At 40.1% G+C, this 17,200-nt stretch overlaps 1 protein-coding gene across 8 annotated transcripts in view; it reads right to left on the minus strand.

The window, feature by feature from the left end:
* CEP295 (centrosomal protein 295) overlaps nt 1-17,200 on the minus strand; it is a 55,685-nt gene that overhangs the window by 16,982 nt on the left and 21,503 nt on the right. For 5 of the 8 annotated variants that reach the window (XM_007079027.2, XM_015536139.2, XM_015536140.2 and 2 more), the window contains 9 exons: nt 17,010-17,150; nt 14,269-14,452; nt 13,880-14,047; nt 11,076-11,297; nt 6,765-6,857; nt 6,516-6,619; nt 4,778-4,915; nt 4,244-4,341; nt 619-3,967 (listed from right to left, as the gene is read on the minus strand). In XM_007079027.2, coding sequence (XP_007079089.2) covers nt 619-3,967; nt 4,244-4,341; nt 4,778-4,915; nt 6,516-6,619; nt 6,765-6,857; nt 11,076-11,297; nt 13,880-14,047; nt 14,269-14,452; nt 17,010-17,150 — 4,497 coding nt within the window. Of the gene's footprint in view, nt 1-618; nt 3,968-4,243; nt 4,342-4,777; nt 4,932-6,515; nt 6,620-6,764; nt 6,858-11,075; nt 11,298-13,879; nt 14,048-14,268; nt 14,470-17,009; nt 17,151-17,200 lie in introns of those variants that run through there. The other 3 variants (XM_015536143.2, XM_042959674.1, XM_042959675.1) reach the window with 3 other exon arrangements.

The following is a 17,200-nucleotide window of genomic DNA, read 5'->3' on the forward strand; positions in this document are numbered from 1 at the left end:
GGAAGTAACCTTTTAAAATAAAATAGACACCTTCACACTCAGAATATACTCCTGTCTCCCCTACTGAGAACATGGATGTCTACGTGACCGTGGTAGAGTCTGCCCTCTAATTCAGTAACAGGCAGCAGTTCTAACTGTCCATCAGCCCTAAAATCATGCGGTAATATGATCACTTAAGGAAAAAGATGGTACTAATTTTGACTCATATACAATTGTCCACAAAGTGCTATACAGAAAGCACAAGACTTGCTATCTGCATAAAAGAAATTCTGCTATTCTGCAATTTAACCTTTTGGTAAGCTCAAAACCCTTTATGATAAAACTTCAAATGACAATCTACATTTTTAATGGTGTTTGTACTTGGCTATGTCAAACTACTGGCCGAAATCAGTTGGGATTCCAGTAACTATTAACCTCCGAAACACCATGCACGGTGGATCAATTCTTACTTTTTAATTTCCACATTGTTTAAGGTAGAAAAATAAAGCAGTTAAGGTCAAACCACTTATTCTCAATAACTAAGAACTTATTCAGGCCTGAGATTAAAAAACATTTAGCTTGTCTGAGTTGGGTTACGTCCATTATTTAATTTCTAGGCATTCAAGTTTAATTACATACCTGACTGTATTTAAAGAAATCCTTCAAAGTCTCTTGATGTTTCTGTATCTGCTGCTGCAGTGTCGTCTGTCTCTGTACAAGCAACTCTTCTTGGGCTTTTTGGCTGTGATGCAGAATTTGCTTTTGTAGATCCAACTGCTTCTGAAATTCCAGGTTATTTTGCCGAGTTAAGACAGGTGGTGAAAAACTCAAAAGCCTATCTTGAAATCTGGGGATCACAGAATTGCTGGAGGGAGCTGCACGTTCATTCTTAGAGGAATACAATCCACAACTGTTTTTAGATTTAACTTCAGCAAAAGGCAGCGGAATAAATGAATGCTCTCTTTTGTGAGCTGAAAACAAAGAGGGAAGAGCATGCTCAGAAGACTCACTTTCAATCCACTGTGTGTGTTTGTTTAATAGAAGTTCTTCCTGGACTTTCTCATTAGAAAGCACCACTTCCCTTTGTAAGTCCAACTGTGCTGTCGAAATGTCTTGCTGAGGCAGAACGGGCTGTGATAAACTCGAAGGTCTGTCCTGTGATGTTGAGATTTCAGGGTGACTTACAGGAACAGTACTGTTACATCTGGGTACAAAAGGCTTTTGGATTCTTTCACAATCAGCAACAGGCGGTGCTACCTGGGATAAGGGTGAAGAGCCAGTCTGCTCAGATGAGACCTTTTTCTCCAGTTTACTTAGTCTTTGCAAAAGTAATTCTTCTTGGACTTCCTGTCTAGATCGAATGGATCTCCTCTGTATATCTAACTGCTGCTGAAGTGCCTTCAAATCACCCTGGTGAGGTTGGATAAAATGCTCAGCAGGTAACTTTTCCTCAAATTTATACTGTCTGGGCAAAACCAATTCTTTCTGGGTTTTCTTGCTGCACGGAAGGGGATTTCCGTGTGCAGACAAGTGTTCTTGTTGAAGTGCAATCAGGTGATCTGGCTGGGTTAAAACAGGTTGTGATAAATCTAAAAGCCTGTCAGGCAATCTTGGTATCTCCAAATTATCACTCTTAGCTGAACAAGGTTCCTGGACTCTTCGAGATTCACTAAGGGGTAATGAAGCAAATGAATGCTGTGCAACTGGGGGGAAGGAAGAGGCGCCAACCTGTTCAGGAGATATTCTTTCCTTCCACTCACTCTGTTTATGCAAAAGTAATTCTTCCTGAGCTTCCTGTCTAGATTGAATGATAGCTTCTCTCTGCATAGCTAACCTTTCTCCAAGAGCCTTCAAATTATCTTGTTGAGGCTGGATAAGTTGTGATATCCTCAAAAGCCTATCCTGCAACTGTGGGATCCGAGAATGGCTTGAAAGAATTTTAGTATCACTCTCTGTTGAAAGGGCTTCCTGGGTTGTACCAGATTCAGCAGAAGGTAATGAGGTAAATGAAGGCTGTCCTAACTGGGGCAGGAATGAGGAGTCGGTCTGTTCAGAAGATAGATTCCCTTGGGTTTTCTGGCTAAAATGAAGGGCCTCCTTCCCTGGGCCTAGCCATTTGTGGTGTTCCTCCAAATCATCCTGTAGAGGTAGTATATGTTGTGGAAACCTCAGAAGTCTTTCCTGAACTCTCAGGATCTTAGAATGGCTTACAGGAACTGTACTATCACTCTGGACTGACATAAACTCCTGCACTCTTTCAGACTCCGCTACCTGGGACAGGGATAAAGAGGTGCCAGTCTGTTCAGAAGAAACCGTTGTTTCTAATTCACTTTGTTTGTGTACAAATTCCTGGGTTTCTTGTTTAGCACCAAGTATCACCCTCTGCACGTGTAACTGTTCTTGACGTGCTGTCAAATTTTCCCACTGTGGCAAACTACGAGGCTGGTCCTGAAATGCTGGGAGTACCACGTCACTTGAAGGAACGGTACTCTCCTTCTCAGATAAAGAAATTCTTCTAGGCTCAGCTTTAGCAGAAGGTTGTGAAGCAACTGAACACTGAGCAACCACTGGTGGGAATAAAGAACTCATCTGCCCAGATGTACTGTCTCCCAAATCCCTTGGTCTCTGCAAAAGCAACTCTGCCTGGGCTTCAGGCATCGCCTGAAGAGCGCCCTTCTGTGCCGTCGGCTGTTCTGGGAGCAGCTTCATACTATCATGCAAAGGTAGGAACTGCTGTAGGAAACTCAAAGACCCATCCCGAGATTGCTGGATTTCAGGCTGGCTTGAGAGAAGTCCCTTCTCGCTCTCAGATGAATACTGCTCCTGTATTTTTCCAGAATGAGTGCCGGCAGAAGGTTGCAAAGCCAATGTATGCTGAGCCACCTGAGATGGGAGAGAGGGGAGTTCAGTCTGTTCAGACCATATTCTTCCATCCACTTCACTCTGTTTATGTACACATAATACTTCCTGGGCTTCTCGCCTAGCCTGTTGGCTGTCCCTCTGAATATTTAACTGTTCTTGGAGAAATTTAAAATTATCTTGCTGTGATAAGACAGGCTGTGAAAAACTCAAAAGCCTATCCTGAAGTCGTGGGACCCCAAGATGGCCTGAGGAAACTGCAGTATCATCTCTGACTGGAAAAGATTCCTGGATTCTCCCTGATTCAGCTCTGGCAGAAGGCAGTGTAGCAAATGAATCCAGAGGTACTAATGGAAGGGATATCGAGAGGCCAGTTTGTCCTTCCAATTCTTTTCGTTTGTGCAAAAGCAATTGTTCTTGAGCTTCCTGTCTTGACCGAAGAATTTCCTTCTGTCGGTCTAACTGTTCTTGGAGAGCCTTCAAATTACCCTGCTGGGCTGTGATATTCTCTGAGGATGGCAAAGACTTATCCTGTATTTGGCTGATTACAGAAGGACTTACAGGAACTGTACTTTTGCTTACAGTTGGAAAGGGTTCCTGGATTTTTCCAGATTCCACTGTAGCAGGCAGAGAACTAAAAGCACGCTCAGCTGCCAGTGGTTGGAATGAAGAATGTTCAGTTAGCTTAGAGGGTATATGTTCATTGTTCTCTGAGAATCTTTGCTGGGAGTCTAAAGTTTGAGAAGTTGTTGCCGTAGATGTTTCAGCTATTTCTCTAGGATCGTGTAATATCAGCGGTCTATCATATGACAAAGGCTTTGGAAGTGTATGAGAATCTTTATGAGGCAATTTATAGTCTCCCTGTTGTACTTCACTCTGTAAGAATTGCTTAGGCTGTTCCTCTGACTCCAGAGACTGCTTGGCTAAAACATCTGAACTCAACTTGGGTCTCTGACCTTGGTCCCAATGCTCTGATATAACAGTGGGTCTTTCAGATTTCTGTGGTGGTACTGTTACAACAGAATCAGATACCAACGAAGTGGCTAACACGGGTGGGTACTTTGCTTTTAACATAGTCTGATATTCGAGTAATCGTTTCCTGGCTATTTCCACAGACTGTCTGTGAAACCTACCAAAAACAAACACAAAAAACAAACATTGTTCTTTCTTGAGGAAAACATGCCCTATATTCCCAAGTGTTCAATTAACCCAAGTATTAAATTCAACCAACAGCAATTCAGGGTTGGCTATTATGACAAAAAAGGAACAACATTCATATTGACCTCTGAGAAACCTCTACGTTGTAGTTCCAAGAGAATCCCGATTAGATCTTCATATAAACCAAATAATAAATCCTGCAGATGCAGCCACACACTATCACAAGAAACCGTACCCTAGCTAATACCTGTTTTGCTGTAAAAGCTGATGTTGATAGTTACGAATCATCTGCCTGTGATTATCTTCATCAGATTTGACGGCGCGTGATGCTGGAGCAGTGCTGACCTAATGAAAGACAAAGCTACTAGTTGAAAGGGAAATCTAGAAACAAGTACTAAAGTATTTTACATAAACTGAAGTTCGGTGACTGTAAACTTTCACATAGCTTTATTTTTCATACAAAAGACTGGCACTTCCATTATGAAGAATTGAAGTAACCCACCATTCTCCTTTAGTGCCAAGCCCAAGAGCTCAATGTACACGTTACATATAAATCATGGTCATATACGATGGCACCCTCTAGAAACTGAAAGGTGAAAGCCATCAGGTTTGTGTAAGTATACCTATATCTACACACACACACACACACACATACAGCACTAAAAGAAAAAAAATTACCAAATAAGATTAAAAATGCATTTCACTTTCCCGAATGCTAAGATTGCTCATATTTTCTTATCCCTCAACAATTTATGTAGGGATGAGATTTCCTGCATCTTACCCCAGTCTGTTGAGTTCTTTTTCTTTTTTCTTCTTCCAGCTGAGCCCTGAAGCAATCAGTTTCTAATCGTAACTTCTGTTGTTCAATTTGTTCAAGTAATTCCAACTGCTTTTGCTTCTGCTCTTCGATTTCCATGATCTAAGTAACAAAAATACTACTGATCTATTAACGACAAACTCAACAAAAGTTTACCTGCATTACATTGAAAGGAAACCGATCTCATCACCAAGAGTACCAGCTGTCGAGAAGAAAGTGGTAATGTTTTATCTCTTATTGCCACTGTTTTATCTGTTATGATGCTCGACCAAATTCTGTGCTCGCACCTTTAATTTTCCAGTGTTCTCAGTAAGAAAAATGACTAGAGAAATTAAATACTAAGGCCTCACAAATAATTTGATTTCTTAGGCCCACCCATGAAGGGGTGCAGTTAACTAGAGGCCAAATAAAACATGAGCAACATTCTGTGTCTTTTCTGTCAGGTGTGAAACAGATGAAGACAATGGCAGAGGGGTAACACATAAATTCTAATAATTACACCAACACACCAACACACACACACAGATCCAAGTAATTAGAACATGCCAGAAGAACCTCGAGCTTCTTGAGGACGGGACTAGTGTGACTGGTTGCCTGCTAAAGAGGGCATCTCGTACAGTCCCTAGAACACACATAACAGATAAATACTTACTGAACAAGTAGAGCAAGGAATGAATGTGAAGTTTTATCAAGAGGAACACTTCCACTAGAGATAATGAAGAATGATCTGGTTTTGAAAATAAAAAATGTCTCAATCTGGTATTTTACCTATTCCTGATCAGGCAGTAGTGGCTACGGCCGAGTTCTTGTCTTCACCTTCCTTTCTTTCCCTCACTCATAGGAGCCACTGAATTTGGACCGTTTATATTTCAGTAGTACCTCTAGAAGTACACTGGCTACATGTGACTATTAAAATGTAAATGAATTAAAATTAAATAAAACTTAAAAATCAGTTCCGCAGTGGCGACAGTCACATGCCAAGCACTCAACAGCCCATGTAGCAGGTACCATACTGGACACAGATATGGAACGTTTCCACAGCAGAGAAAGCTCTATTGGACACTATTGCTTTAGAATATTGATTAGAAAACACTTATCTGAGAAGAAATACTGGCTCATAGCATTCTCACTCCCCAACTGTATTTATATAAAAAACTATGAGTATAAACTGACTTAGTAACAACTAACCACCTTCAAGGTAATTTGTGTTAAAAAAAAAAAAAATCTTTTATTAAAGCTGATGGGACCAAAATTATAGTTAAGGAGGTTGAATTTACAATTTTTCTTCTGAAAAAGAGTATTTCAGAAAAACTTTTGAGATTTATAAAGCCTAGCTGAGTATCTAATATTATGACAGGGACTCATTTATTCAACGAACACTTATGGAGCACTTACTATTATGTATAAGGCATTGAACCAGAAACGATGTAAAATGAATTGAATTTTTAAAAAAGACAGTCTCTGTCTTTAAAGAAAAATGGTAAGTTTTACAGGGAAAATAAGATACATACAAAAGTATTAAATACAAAACAATGTAGTAAGGGTTAAATGAATAGTTTATAAGCAGAGATGAAGTCCTTTCTAACAAGGTAGAAGAAACAGTATCAAAAGTAGCCAGATAGTAAGACAAATTTCATTGATCAAACAAAATTATGGTACCTAGCCGAAGAAAGAACCTCTACAAATAAAAAGTTCAGATTACCTGTTTCTGCCTTGCTGCCTTTCTAATTCTGGCTGCTTCTTCTTGAGGATGAAGTAGAACCGAACTCTGAGCTACAGTTGTGATGGGCTGAGTCTCATTTATTTCTAGGAGAATCCCCAAAACAAAAATTAGTTTCAATAATTTAGAATTTTGACACCAGTATTATTCTCTTTATTCATTTGTCACATATGTAATTGTATTAGACAAAGAATGTTAAGCAAGCTTAATCTGAGAATGTGATAAAAATACCTTGTTCCTTTTCATAGTCTGTATCCAATGAAAGTGGTTTCTCTTCGCTACTAAGTGGTCCAGAGTCAACTGTTAAAGTATCACTTCCAGCAACTGTAAGGATACATTATTATGAATGTATTATCACTGTCAAGCTTAAATCTGAACAAAGTAAAACAAAAAAACAAAAAAAAAAAAAAAACAAAAAAAACCCAACTTGCATTCAGATTAACAATTCAATTTTGGTTCATCTATATGTCTTATTTAGTTAAGATCCAGTCATGTTCCAGATGACCACATATTTTATCCATTAAACTTGAGCCTAATAAAAGAAGACTGATGGGAGATGAAAATTGTGAACCAAAAGGAAAAAATGAAGAATTGGTTAAAAAGGTGTACTGATAGTCCAAACACAAGAGAAAAGCATAAAAGAGTAGAATAAGCAAGGTACCAAAGTTTAAAAAAGAGAAGCTTAAGGAAAGTCCATTTTTATTTTTATTTAAAGTTTGAGAGAGAGTGCAAATGGGGAAGAGGCAAAGAGAGGAGGAGAAAAGGAATCTCCAGCAGGCTCTATGCCACCAGCACAGAGCCCAAAGAGGGGTTCGATCCCACAAACTGTGAGATCAGGACCTGAGCTGAAACCCAGAGTCAGACGCTTAACTGACTGAGCCACCCAAGTACCCTCCTTGACATTCTTAGATATCAGGATTTTGGTTATTTATGAAATCAGAGCAGAGAAGGAAGTTAAATCAGTTTTTCTGATCATATCAGGGGAGCCAGGAACGCCGCATCAAGCACTCATTCATTCACTCACTCGCTCATTTATTCAGTGCCTACTTATGTGCTGCATGCTGGGGACACAGTGGCACGTTTTAAAAAGGTGGACAGGAGGCTTTACAGGCAAGTGGGCAGACAGAAACATTACATATTCACCTTTCATCTTCAGAAAAAATTATAAAACTAGAAACTGGTAGGTGCTATGTAAGAGAAATAAAGGATTATATAATAGAGTACCATAAGCGAATCTGAATTGGGCTAGGGGCTCAGATGAGATTTGTCTTAGGAAATGACACTTAGGCAGACATCTGAGAGGTAAGGAGGAATCAGCTGGGTAGAGAATGTGGGGATGTCTAAGAATGAATATAAGGTGTAGTCGGACAAGGGGGAGAAAGAAGCAAGATGAAGCTGGAGAAAGCCCACTCATACAGGGCCTTTCAAGAAATTAGCTTGGTTCTGACTGAAGATGAATCCCCCTTTTACTGAATTCCGAAATCACATTCTCTCCTACTTGGTTGGCCAGTCCTTTTTACTGCTTTGCTGTCTGCCCTTCTTTAGTTATCTGCTAAATGCTGGAGTCCCTCAAATGGTCTCCTAGGTCCTCTTCTCACCAAATTCTTTCCCCTGAAAGAGTTCCCATGGCTTTAAACATCATATATACATCTGACTTTCCAAACTTACCTCTCTTGCTTTAAGCTACTCAATTATTTCAACAAATACTAACAGCATTTTTTTATGTACAAGGCACTTGTCTAAGCCTTGGGGATACAGCAATGAACAAAACCAAGTTCCTACCCTCAATGGAGGTTATACCAGGATTGGAGGACGTGCAGGGTGGACAGAGTGTCAAGGCAAGAAGCAAATAAGCCAAGAAAGTAAATTTATGGTCTAGGAGATGCTGGTAACAGCTATGGAGAGAAAGCAGGGTAGAGGGGATAGGGAGTGAAGGGTAAGGGGAATGCGGGAGAGGAGTAACTTGCCATTTTGTATAGAGTCAACAGAGAAGGCCTTTCTGAGAAAGCCAGGTCTCAGCAAGTATCTGAAGGAAGAGTAAGGCACAGAAATATCCAAGAGCATCCCAGCCAAGAAGACCAGCAATCTGCAAAGACCACGTGAGTCATGTCTGCTGTGTGCACGGAACAGCCAGGAAGACAGTGCGTATGGTGAGTGGTTCAGGAGGGAGGTGTGGCTGGAAAGGAAGTCAAGAGGAAGTAGGGCGAGAGAGGTGGTGGGAGAGAGGTGCATGCGCGAGCAGATTATGCAAGGCTTTGATGCCACTACAAACACGTTGGTTTTAACTGCACGAATTGGGTAGTTGTTGGAGGGCCTCCCCGAGAGGAATGACACGAGGTGATTTGTGTTTTAACAGGATGACTCTGGGATTACACCATAACAGGAAGGTACAAAATCTGAAGACAGAAGACGGTTAGCAGGCTAGTGCAAGAATCCGCACTGGACAAGAAATTTAGCTTAAACTAGGGCAGTAGGTGGTGAGAAGTGGTGGCACTGTGGACAGGTTTTGAGAGTGAGACTAAAAAGATCTGTGACGATTTGGTTGTACTATATAAAAAAGGGAACCAGAAGGACAGGCTTTTTGGCTTCGGCAAGAAAACTTTATTGCCACTTACTGAAATGTGGACGAGTGTAGGAAAAGCAGGTGGTTATTAGAGGGGATATTAAGAGTTCAGTTTTGGAAAAGTTTATGGCGATTACCCAGGAAGATGTCAAATAAGATATTTAAGTAAATGAGTGGGGTTCCAAGGAGAGGTCAAGGCTAGAAACACACACTTCGACGATGGTAAGATAAAGTCATGACACTGGCGTTTAGGGAGTGTGAAAAGATTTGAGAAACAAGCTCGGGGCAAGGACTCGTGGTTGTAGAGATGAGAAGAGCAGCAAAGGAAATTATGAAGGAGGAGCCAGTAAGGTAAGAAGACCAAGAGAAGGTGGTGTCAAGAGGTCAAGTGAAGAAACTATTTCCAGAAGGTTTCCTGTTGTACTCAGGATAAAATCCAAAATCTAGACATGAGCTATAAGTCACTTGGTTCAGAAGCTTGGTAGCAAAATATTTCCATACAAATCCAATCACATTAAAAAAAAATACATAGAAGATAAAGCTCTAAGGAAAAAAACAAATCAAAGAGGAGTTATGTCATCACGATTCATTTGTTAGTCTGTAACTTCAGACGCTGTTGTGCTTGACTTTTGTAACTTCTGGAAATGTATTTAAAATAACCTTTTTGTCTACCTAAAAACCCCCTAAATTCTTGAAGAGTAACAAAGAAGCCAAATCTCTGGTGGGAATGTGAAATAAACACGTGACGCAATATAGTCAAAAGCTGTTAACATGTTCATATTCTTTGATTCAGGAATTCAAGAGTTGTCCCTAAGGAAATAAAGATGTGGGCAAAGACTGCTAAAAGGATGCTCTCTACAGCACAAAAAATAACAAGAAAAATTAGAAATACGCTAAATATTTTAACCATAGCGAGCCGGTTAATTTTGATTCATCAATTACTGGACCTAAAATAAACAGCTGACCCTTGAACACCACCACAGTTAGAAGCCAAACCCCCACTTATAACTTCTGACTCCCCCAAAACTTTTAAAAAAATTTTATATTTATTTTCGAAAGAGAGACACACACACACACACACACACACACACACACACACACACACACACAGTATAAGCAGGGGAGTGGCAGAGAGGACACGCAAAATCCAAAACAGGCTCTAGGCTCTGAGCTGTCAGCACAGAGCCTGATGTGGGGCTCAAACCCACAAACCGTGAGATCATGACCTGAGCCTAAATCAGATGCTGAACTGACAGAGCCACCCAGGTGCCCCCTGACTCCTCCAAAACTTAACTACTAATAGCCTACTGATGGCCGGGTGTCTTACCAATAATACCATCAGCTAACACATATTTTGTATATTATAGATATTACATACTGTATTCTTTTTTTTTTTTTTTTTTTAAGTTTATTCATTTTGAGAAAGTGAGAGACCATGAGCTGGGGAGGGGCAGAGAGAAAGAATCCCAAACAGGCTTTGTGCTGTCGGCACAGAGCCCAACACGGGGCTTGATCCCACAAACCGTGAGATCATGACTTGAACAGAAATCAATAGTTGGACGCTTAACTGACTGAGCCACCCAGGTGCCCCTAGATACTATATTCTTAAATACCTAACTTTTTAATTTTTTCTGGACGTTTAGGCTACACGGTTCGTATGTGAGTTTTTTCAAATCATCGTCATCACCAAAAAAATCTTCTAATATGTTTATGGAAAAATCCACACATAATTGGGCCCACGTAGTTCAAACGTGTTTTGTGCCAGGATCAACCATATATAAACAATACTACCATGTTAGTGTGTGTGGAAGGAGATTCACTAAGGTTTTTAACATTTACTGCCTTGAAGTAGCAGCATCATGGGCTTTAAAGCATTTTCTTCCTTTGACCAATTATTCTTTGATTTTTCAGGTATCATATTTTTGAACAACTTAAAAAGGGTCTGTGTGCTACAAAATCAGACTCTTGGAGAGAATCACCTTGTTCCTGCCCAGAGGATAATATTCTATCTTCATCAGCAATTGCTCCTGATTCGACTGTTGGGGCTTTACTCTCAGTCTCACTAGCAGTGGTAATCACTTCGTTTTCGTCTTCAGACGTGGACTGAATCGTCCAGAGAGATTTTTGGCTTCGGATCTTATTTAATAGTTTTTTAAAAAGAATTTTTGAAGGAACCTGGTGGGTCTTCATTGATAAGGAAGCTAAAAGAAAAGAAAAACACTTATTCAGCATCTGTTATATACCAAGCAAATTATTCTACCATTATACTTAGTACCTGCCACACTCACTAGTTATAATAAAAGCACTTTATTATTCTCTACATTTATAAATTAGCAGCATATACAATGCTATTTGGCCCCCATCACAATTTTATAACCAGGAAGAATTTTCAATTTAAATTCAAACAAAGACACCAAAATTCGACTATTTTCCAACAATATGCATGCAACACAAATTTCAAACTTAAAAATGTTTTCAGGAAGATGTTTTTCTGTTTGCTAAACGATGACAGAATGCATACCGTTTAATTAACTTGTGGACGATTAGCATTCAAAATATGTTCTATAAGGTTTTATACTCTATTCTAGAGACGAGACCCAAATATGGGACGCTCGGTGCAGAGCCGACGACATAAGGCTCGATCCCATGACCCTGTGATTATGACCTAAACCAAAATCAAGAGCTGGACATTCAACCACCTGAGCCAAAAAGCTGCCCAGGCCCTGTACTTCCTAGTAGGCTACAGAGGAAAAGAGAACTAGCTAGAACCTTAAAAGACAATCAGGTGCTCCCAAATTATCCCCGGTACGATCGGGAAAATTTCGCTCAACTACCTTCATAAAGAGATCCCTTCAGTCAAAAACAAGATTCTTATTTCCCCAAACATCCTTCCATATGGGTTAACAGGACAACACCAAAACTCAGTATAGTAAAAACAACTCTCTAAGGGGACAGAACTGTGTTGCAAATACATAGTTCTCTGGCTTAATCAAGGAATAAAATTAAAGCAATCTACTGAAGTCAAAAACTGGCAAACTATGGTTTTGTCTGACATAGTTTTAAAAAAATGTTATAATATGGGACGCCTGGGTGGCTCAGTCGGTTGAGCATCTGACTTCGGCTCAGGTCATGATCTCATGGTCTGTGAGTTCGAGCCCCGCATCGGGCTCCGTGCTGACAGCTCGGAGCCTGGAGCCTGCTGTGGATTCTGTGTCTCCCTCTCTTTCTCTGCCTCTCCCCCGCTCGCTCTGTCTCTCTCTCTCTCTCTCTCTCTCCCTCAAAAATAAATAAAAACATTAAAAAAATGTTCTAATTTTAACTTACAAACAATAAAGTACACAAAACCCAAGAATACAGCTGAAAACATTTTACATATATCTACGTAATACAATCCAGATCATGATGTAGAACATTACCAACACCTATAAGGCTCCTTCATACTCCTTCCCAGTCAAGACACCCCTAAAGATAACCACTGTTCTAACCTTGAAACCAGATTAGTTCTGTTTACTTTAACTTCGTATAAATATAGAATTATACTTAGGTATTCTTTTCTGTCTGGCTGCTTTTACTCACCATTAGTTTGTGATTCACTCATATTTAAGAAATTAAATCTGTGGCCAATATTTAAAAATAAGGATTTTTAAACCAATGAGATTCCTAGATGCTTTCGAAAAATCAAGAGAGTTGGCAACATCAAGCGAGCAATTCCAAATGGGAACTGCAGGAGCTGAAAAGTAAGTGTTCCTTTGGATACGGCAAGAGTTACAATTCTGACAAACTAGAGATCTGAATAGTACTCCCAATTAAAAAACTGAAAGAGCTGGATGAAGCAGTAAAAATATCTTCCTCAAGGCACGGCTGATCTGGTAAGAAAATCAAAGATTCTGCAGTGGCCAGAAATGAAGTGTAAGCAGGAATTCTGGAAGGCAAGTGAGCCCTGAACCCATCTTCTCATGTTTATGAGACACCACAGTCACCGTACTGTTCAGAGGGCAGTGTGGGCACAGGGGACAGGGATAGAGCCTACAACTTAGTAAGAGTCTCACCCAGCAATCTAACAGGGGACCCACATAAAGTTGGAACGCCGAAGGGCTACCTAACCAGTGTGGGATAAAGATGATAAGAAAGCTTGAGTGGTTTTGAACAAAGGTATGGAGGGAAAAAAGAGATCAAAATAAAGAGAACTTGGTCTCTAAAGAGATGTGAAGTAAGGGGGGCAGTGTTACACGTAAGTCGCACCGGGCTGGCTTAGATAACCACAGACTGTGGGACCATTCACTAACGTTGAGGAAGACGTTTCAGTAGACAAGGGAGGATAGATTTATCATCAGACAGGGAGTTTTAAGTAACTGTGAGACAGCCAAGTGACAAAGTTAAGAATGGTGGAGACAGAGGGGAAGTTTAGAAGAGAGGCTGAAATTTGTGCTGCTCATCATGATACACGAACTATTTACTAGTTTTTTCCTATTAACAGAGTAGAAACTCTGTGGTGACTTGATGAAAGTCTAAAAATAATGCTGAGTTTTCAAATGAACTTAGAGTTGGGTATCTAACTTAAATAATCTAATAACCTCTGTACATGTGAACAAAATGACTTTCCTCCCACATACATGAAAAGGATCGTTAATGATGGAAATCTAAAAACATGGTTTCCTTCTTCCGTCACTCCCATCAGTATTAGTTATTTGTTTGCACGAAAATTAGACCAGACTTTCCTACTGGCAAATTACTAGCATTTTTTCCTATGAAATATTGTAATATTCAGCCCAGGAGTGTTTACCATCTGCTTCACTAGAACATATTATTTCGGCTTCTGTCACTGGAATGTTTTCAGTTTCTGCTAAATTTTCTTGTTCCATTGAGAGGTCCAGTTCTTCATCTTGGATCGGATCAGTCACAGTAGGCAAAGGTTCTGGTTCAAGGCGTAAAATCAGGTTTCCTTTTACCTCTCAATAAAGAAATAGAGAGATAATGTTTCCATTCTGAAATGACCAAGAAAAACTTGAGCATATAATTTAAAGGCCATCATGGTTTCCAAGTCTAACCCCTGAGAGCTTCTTTCAACCTGAGAAGTCATTTCAAAATAACGACTGCTTCAACAATACAAATGTATTTTCCCACCCAAACACTTCTAAAAGCATTGTTGAAAGCATACTGAAAGGGTCTTACTCCTGTCTGCGTCATACAGGTCTTCAAAGGCGAATTCCAGCTCCCTCTGCCGGTCTTCTTTCATCTCACTGCGCTTGTATGCAAGTTCAACTAGCTGCGGGGGCATCTGTGCCACAGTCTGTCTCCTGCGTGCCAGGTCGTCTTGCTGCAGCTGTTTGAGTTCTTTCATTACTTTCTCCTGAGTCTTCGAGAACGGAGAGACTTAATCAACAACAGTGGAGGCACAGACCTTAGACAGGACCGTTCACAGGAAGGGCCAAGTGGAGAAGTCACAAGGAACAGGGACTGGGGTTCCCTCCCCACCCCCCTCCTGTGTTCTACCACAAAAAGTCATTAGTTCTTCACTCCAAAAAAGTTTACTGGAAGCCAGATACCATGCTCGATGCTAGAACACAACCTCACTCCTAGACTAGAGGAGTCTCATAGAATAGTCTCAGAGAAGCACCAAGACCCAGAGTGACTGGCTTAACAGATATTTCGTGTTACTTCACACTCCTGTGAATCCCCATGATGAAACAGGATCTATCTATAGGTCTTTAAGCCTAAGAAGGTAGGCTAATATGAAAGTTTAAGCAGGATGTTTCAGTGAGGTTATCTAACTGAATTTTAGTGGTGTAAGATAGTAAGGGAGGATAAGGGAAGACCTCTCATCCCTTGAGTTGAGGATTAAGGCAAATAAAAGTGGGTGGAGGAGTACACATAAGAAATAATTACTGCAGCACAGAGGTATAGAGAGGAAGGCATGGGGCATTTGGAGAAAATACACTGCTATAGGTAATGGACAGAAAGGGTACCGAGGGCAAGGATGGTTAAGGGAAAAAGATAATATTGGAGAGGTATGCAGGGGCCAAATACTATTTACAACAGACACTAGCAGGAAATGAGATCCCAGGACACAATGGGGTCTGCAGCAAAAAGGTTCACACAGGGAAAAGGAAATCCTCTACCAGTGGTTTTGATGATTGCAGGTTTTGATGACCATTCTCATGTAAGAGACACTGAGCCTACAAAAAGGCAGAGAGAGAGCCGTGTAACAGTGTTCGCCAAGTGGTGATAGACACAACGCTACTTATTCTTTCTTTTAATTTTTTTTAATGTTGATTTATTTTTGAGACAGAGAGACAGAAAGCAAGCAAAGGAAGGGCAGAGAGAGAGGGAGACACAGAATCCGAAGCATGATTCAGACTCTGAGCTCTCAGCACAGAGCCCGATGTGGGGCTCGAATTCACAAATCGCGAGATCATGACCTGAGCTCAAGTCGGACACCTAACCAACTGAGCCACCCAGGGGCCCCACAACACTACTCGTTCTTATTATATCAAGTTTTATGACTCATTTTTTTTATATTAGGATTCAAACAATCCCATTAAATTTAACTTCAAAGTTCTTTGAATATACTATTTCTAGCTCAGCGCGAGTCCGGCATATTATTCTACTCGAATCATTTATATTAACATCTTCCATCGCCACTGACATTTGCTGTGAGCTTATGAAATTCCAGGCACAATTCTAAGGGCTTATTAAACTCATGTAATCTTCAAAACAGACAATGAAACAATTCAGAGATGTTAGGTAATTTGCCTGAGGTCAGCCAGCCAAGCAGTGAAGAGAAGAAATTCCAGGCAGACTGTGGAGTCTACCTTCTTAACCACTAAACATTACTGATTTGTGGAACAATGTGTTCAGTTTGATTGTCTTTCACATTTTTTTTCTATCAGTTTAAGTCTTAGTATGAGAACTATTGGTAATAATTCAGGTAATCAGTTATTTTAGTCATAATTTACTCCCAGCTTATAAAAACCTAAAAATTTAACTGAGAAGGTCGTATATGAATCAGTTAAAACTATACCAATGAATTTTAAGGCTTTTATTTCTTTTTAATGTTTATTTACTTATTTTGAGAGGGAGAGGGAGAGAGAGTGTGCACAAGCAAGTTGGGGAGGGGCAGAGGGGGAGAGAGAGAATCCCTAGCAGGTTCTGCGCTGTCAGCGCAGGGCTGAACACGGGACTCAATCTCACAAACTGTGAGATCGTGATCTGAACCAATATCAAGAGTCCAACGCTTAACTAACTGAGCCACCCAGTGGTCCCACTTTAAGGCTTTTAATTCCTACAGAAGCACTTAAAAACTCATTCTTCACATGAGTGTTTAAAACATCCAAATGCATTAGTCAAATACATAAAATAAAATCATTTGACTTCTAAAATGAATTGTTTTCTGCTATGTTCCAAGGATAAGGATAAGGATAAACACTGAACGATAATAAGCATGACAGAAGTAAAGCTAAACTCATAAAGCCAGGCTTCATTATACATATTTTAGAGCTCTGTGACACTTTTTCAAAGCTCCCTGATAGGAAGAACCATGACTCTACTTCTGAATCAATACTCTGCAAAGTCAGCAAGTGCTTTGCTCAGTAAATATTTAGTAAACAGAATCCCAAAATTCGCAGAGCACAAATGCAATTCATTAAATGAGAAAAGTGATTAATTTCTCTTCAGGCCATTTTTGGCTGATTAAAATATTAAACTTTTAACAAATTCATCATTGCAAAAAATGTTAGAACAGCAATATACTACTGTCAGTGAGAACTGCTTCATCCAACCTGAATGTGAAATGGGAAATTTGCAAAGACAGGAGTCAAAGAATGTACTTTCACATCCTTCACACCTCTGACCTCTGAGCCCGTCCACTAATCAGTTCTACAGCCTATTGGTATGTCTACAGCCAGGATTCTTACCTGAGCCAAGTGGATCTTTTTCATTGCTTGGAAACCCCGCACATGCGCCTTTTCACACTGTTCCATTCTCTCTTGTGCTGCTTGTTTTTGTCGTTCTTCCAGTCTTTTCACTTCTTCTTCAGCAGCCACATGAGGATCTGGCTAGCAGTCAATCAGTACATTTCAGAAAATTTAAAAATTGTGAAGCAAAG

The sequence above is a fragment of the Panthera tigris genome, chromosome D1 (assembly GCF_018350195.1).
Source record: "Panthera tigris isolate Pti1 chromosome D1, P.tigris_Pti1_mat1.1, whole genome shotgun sequence".
NCBI classification, from domain to species: Eukaryota; Metazoa; Chordata; class Mammalia; order Carnivora; family Felidae; genus Panthera; species Panthera tigris.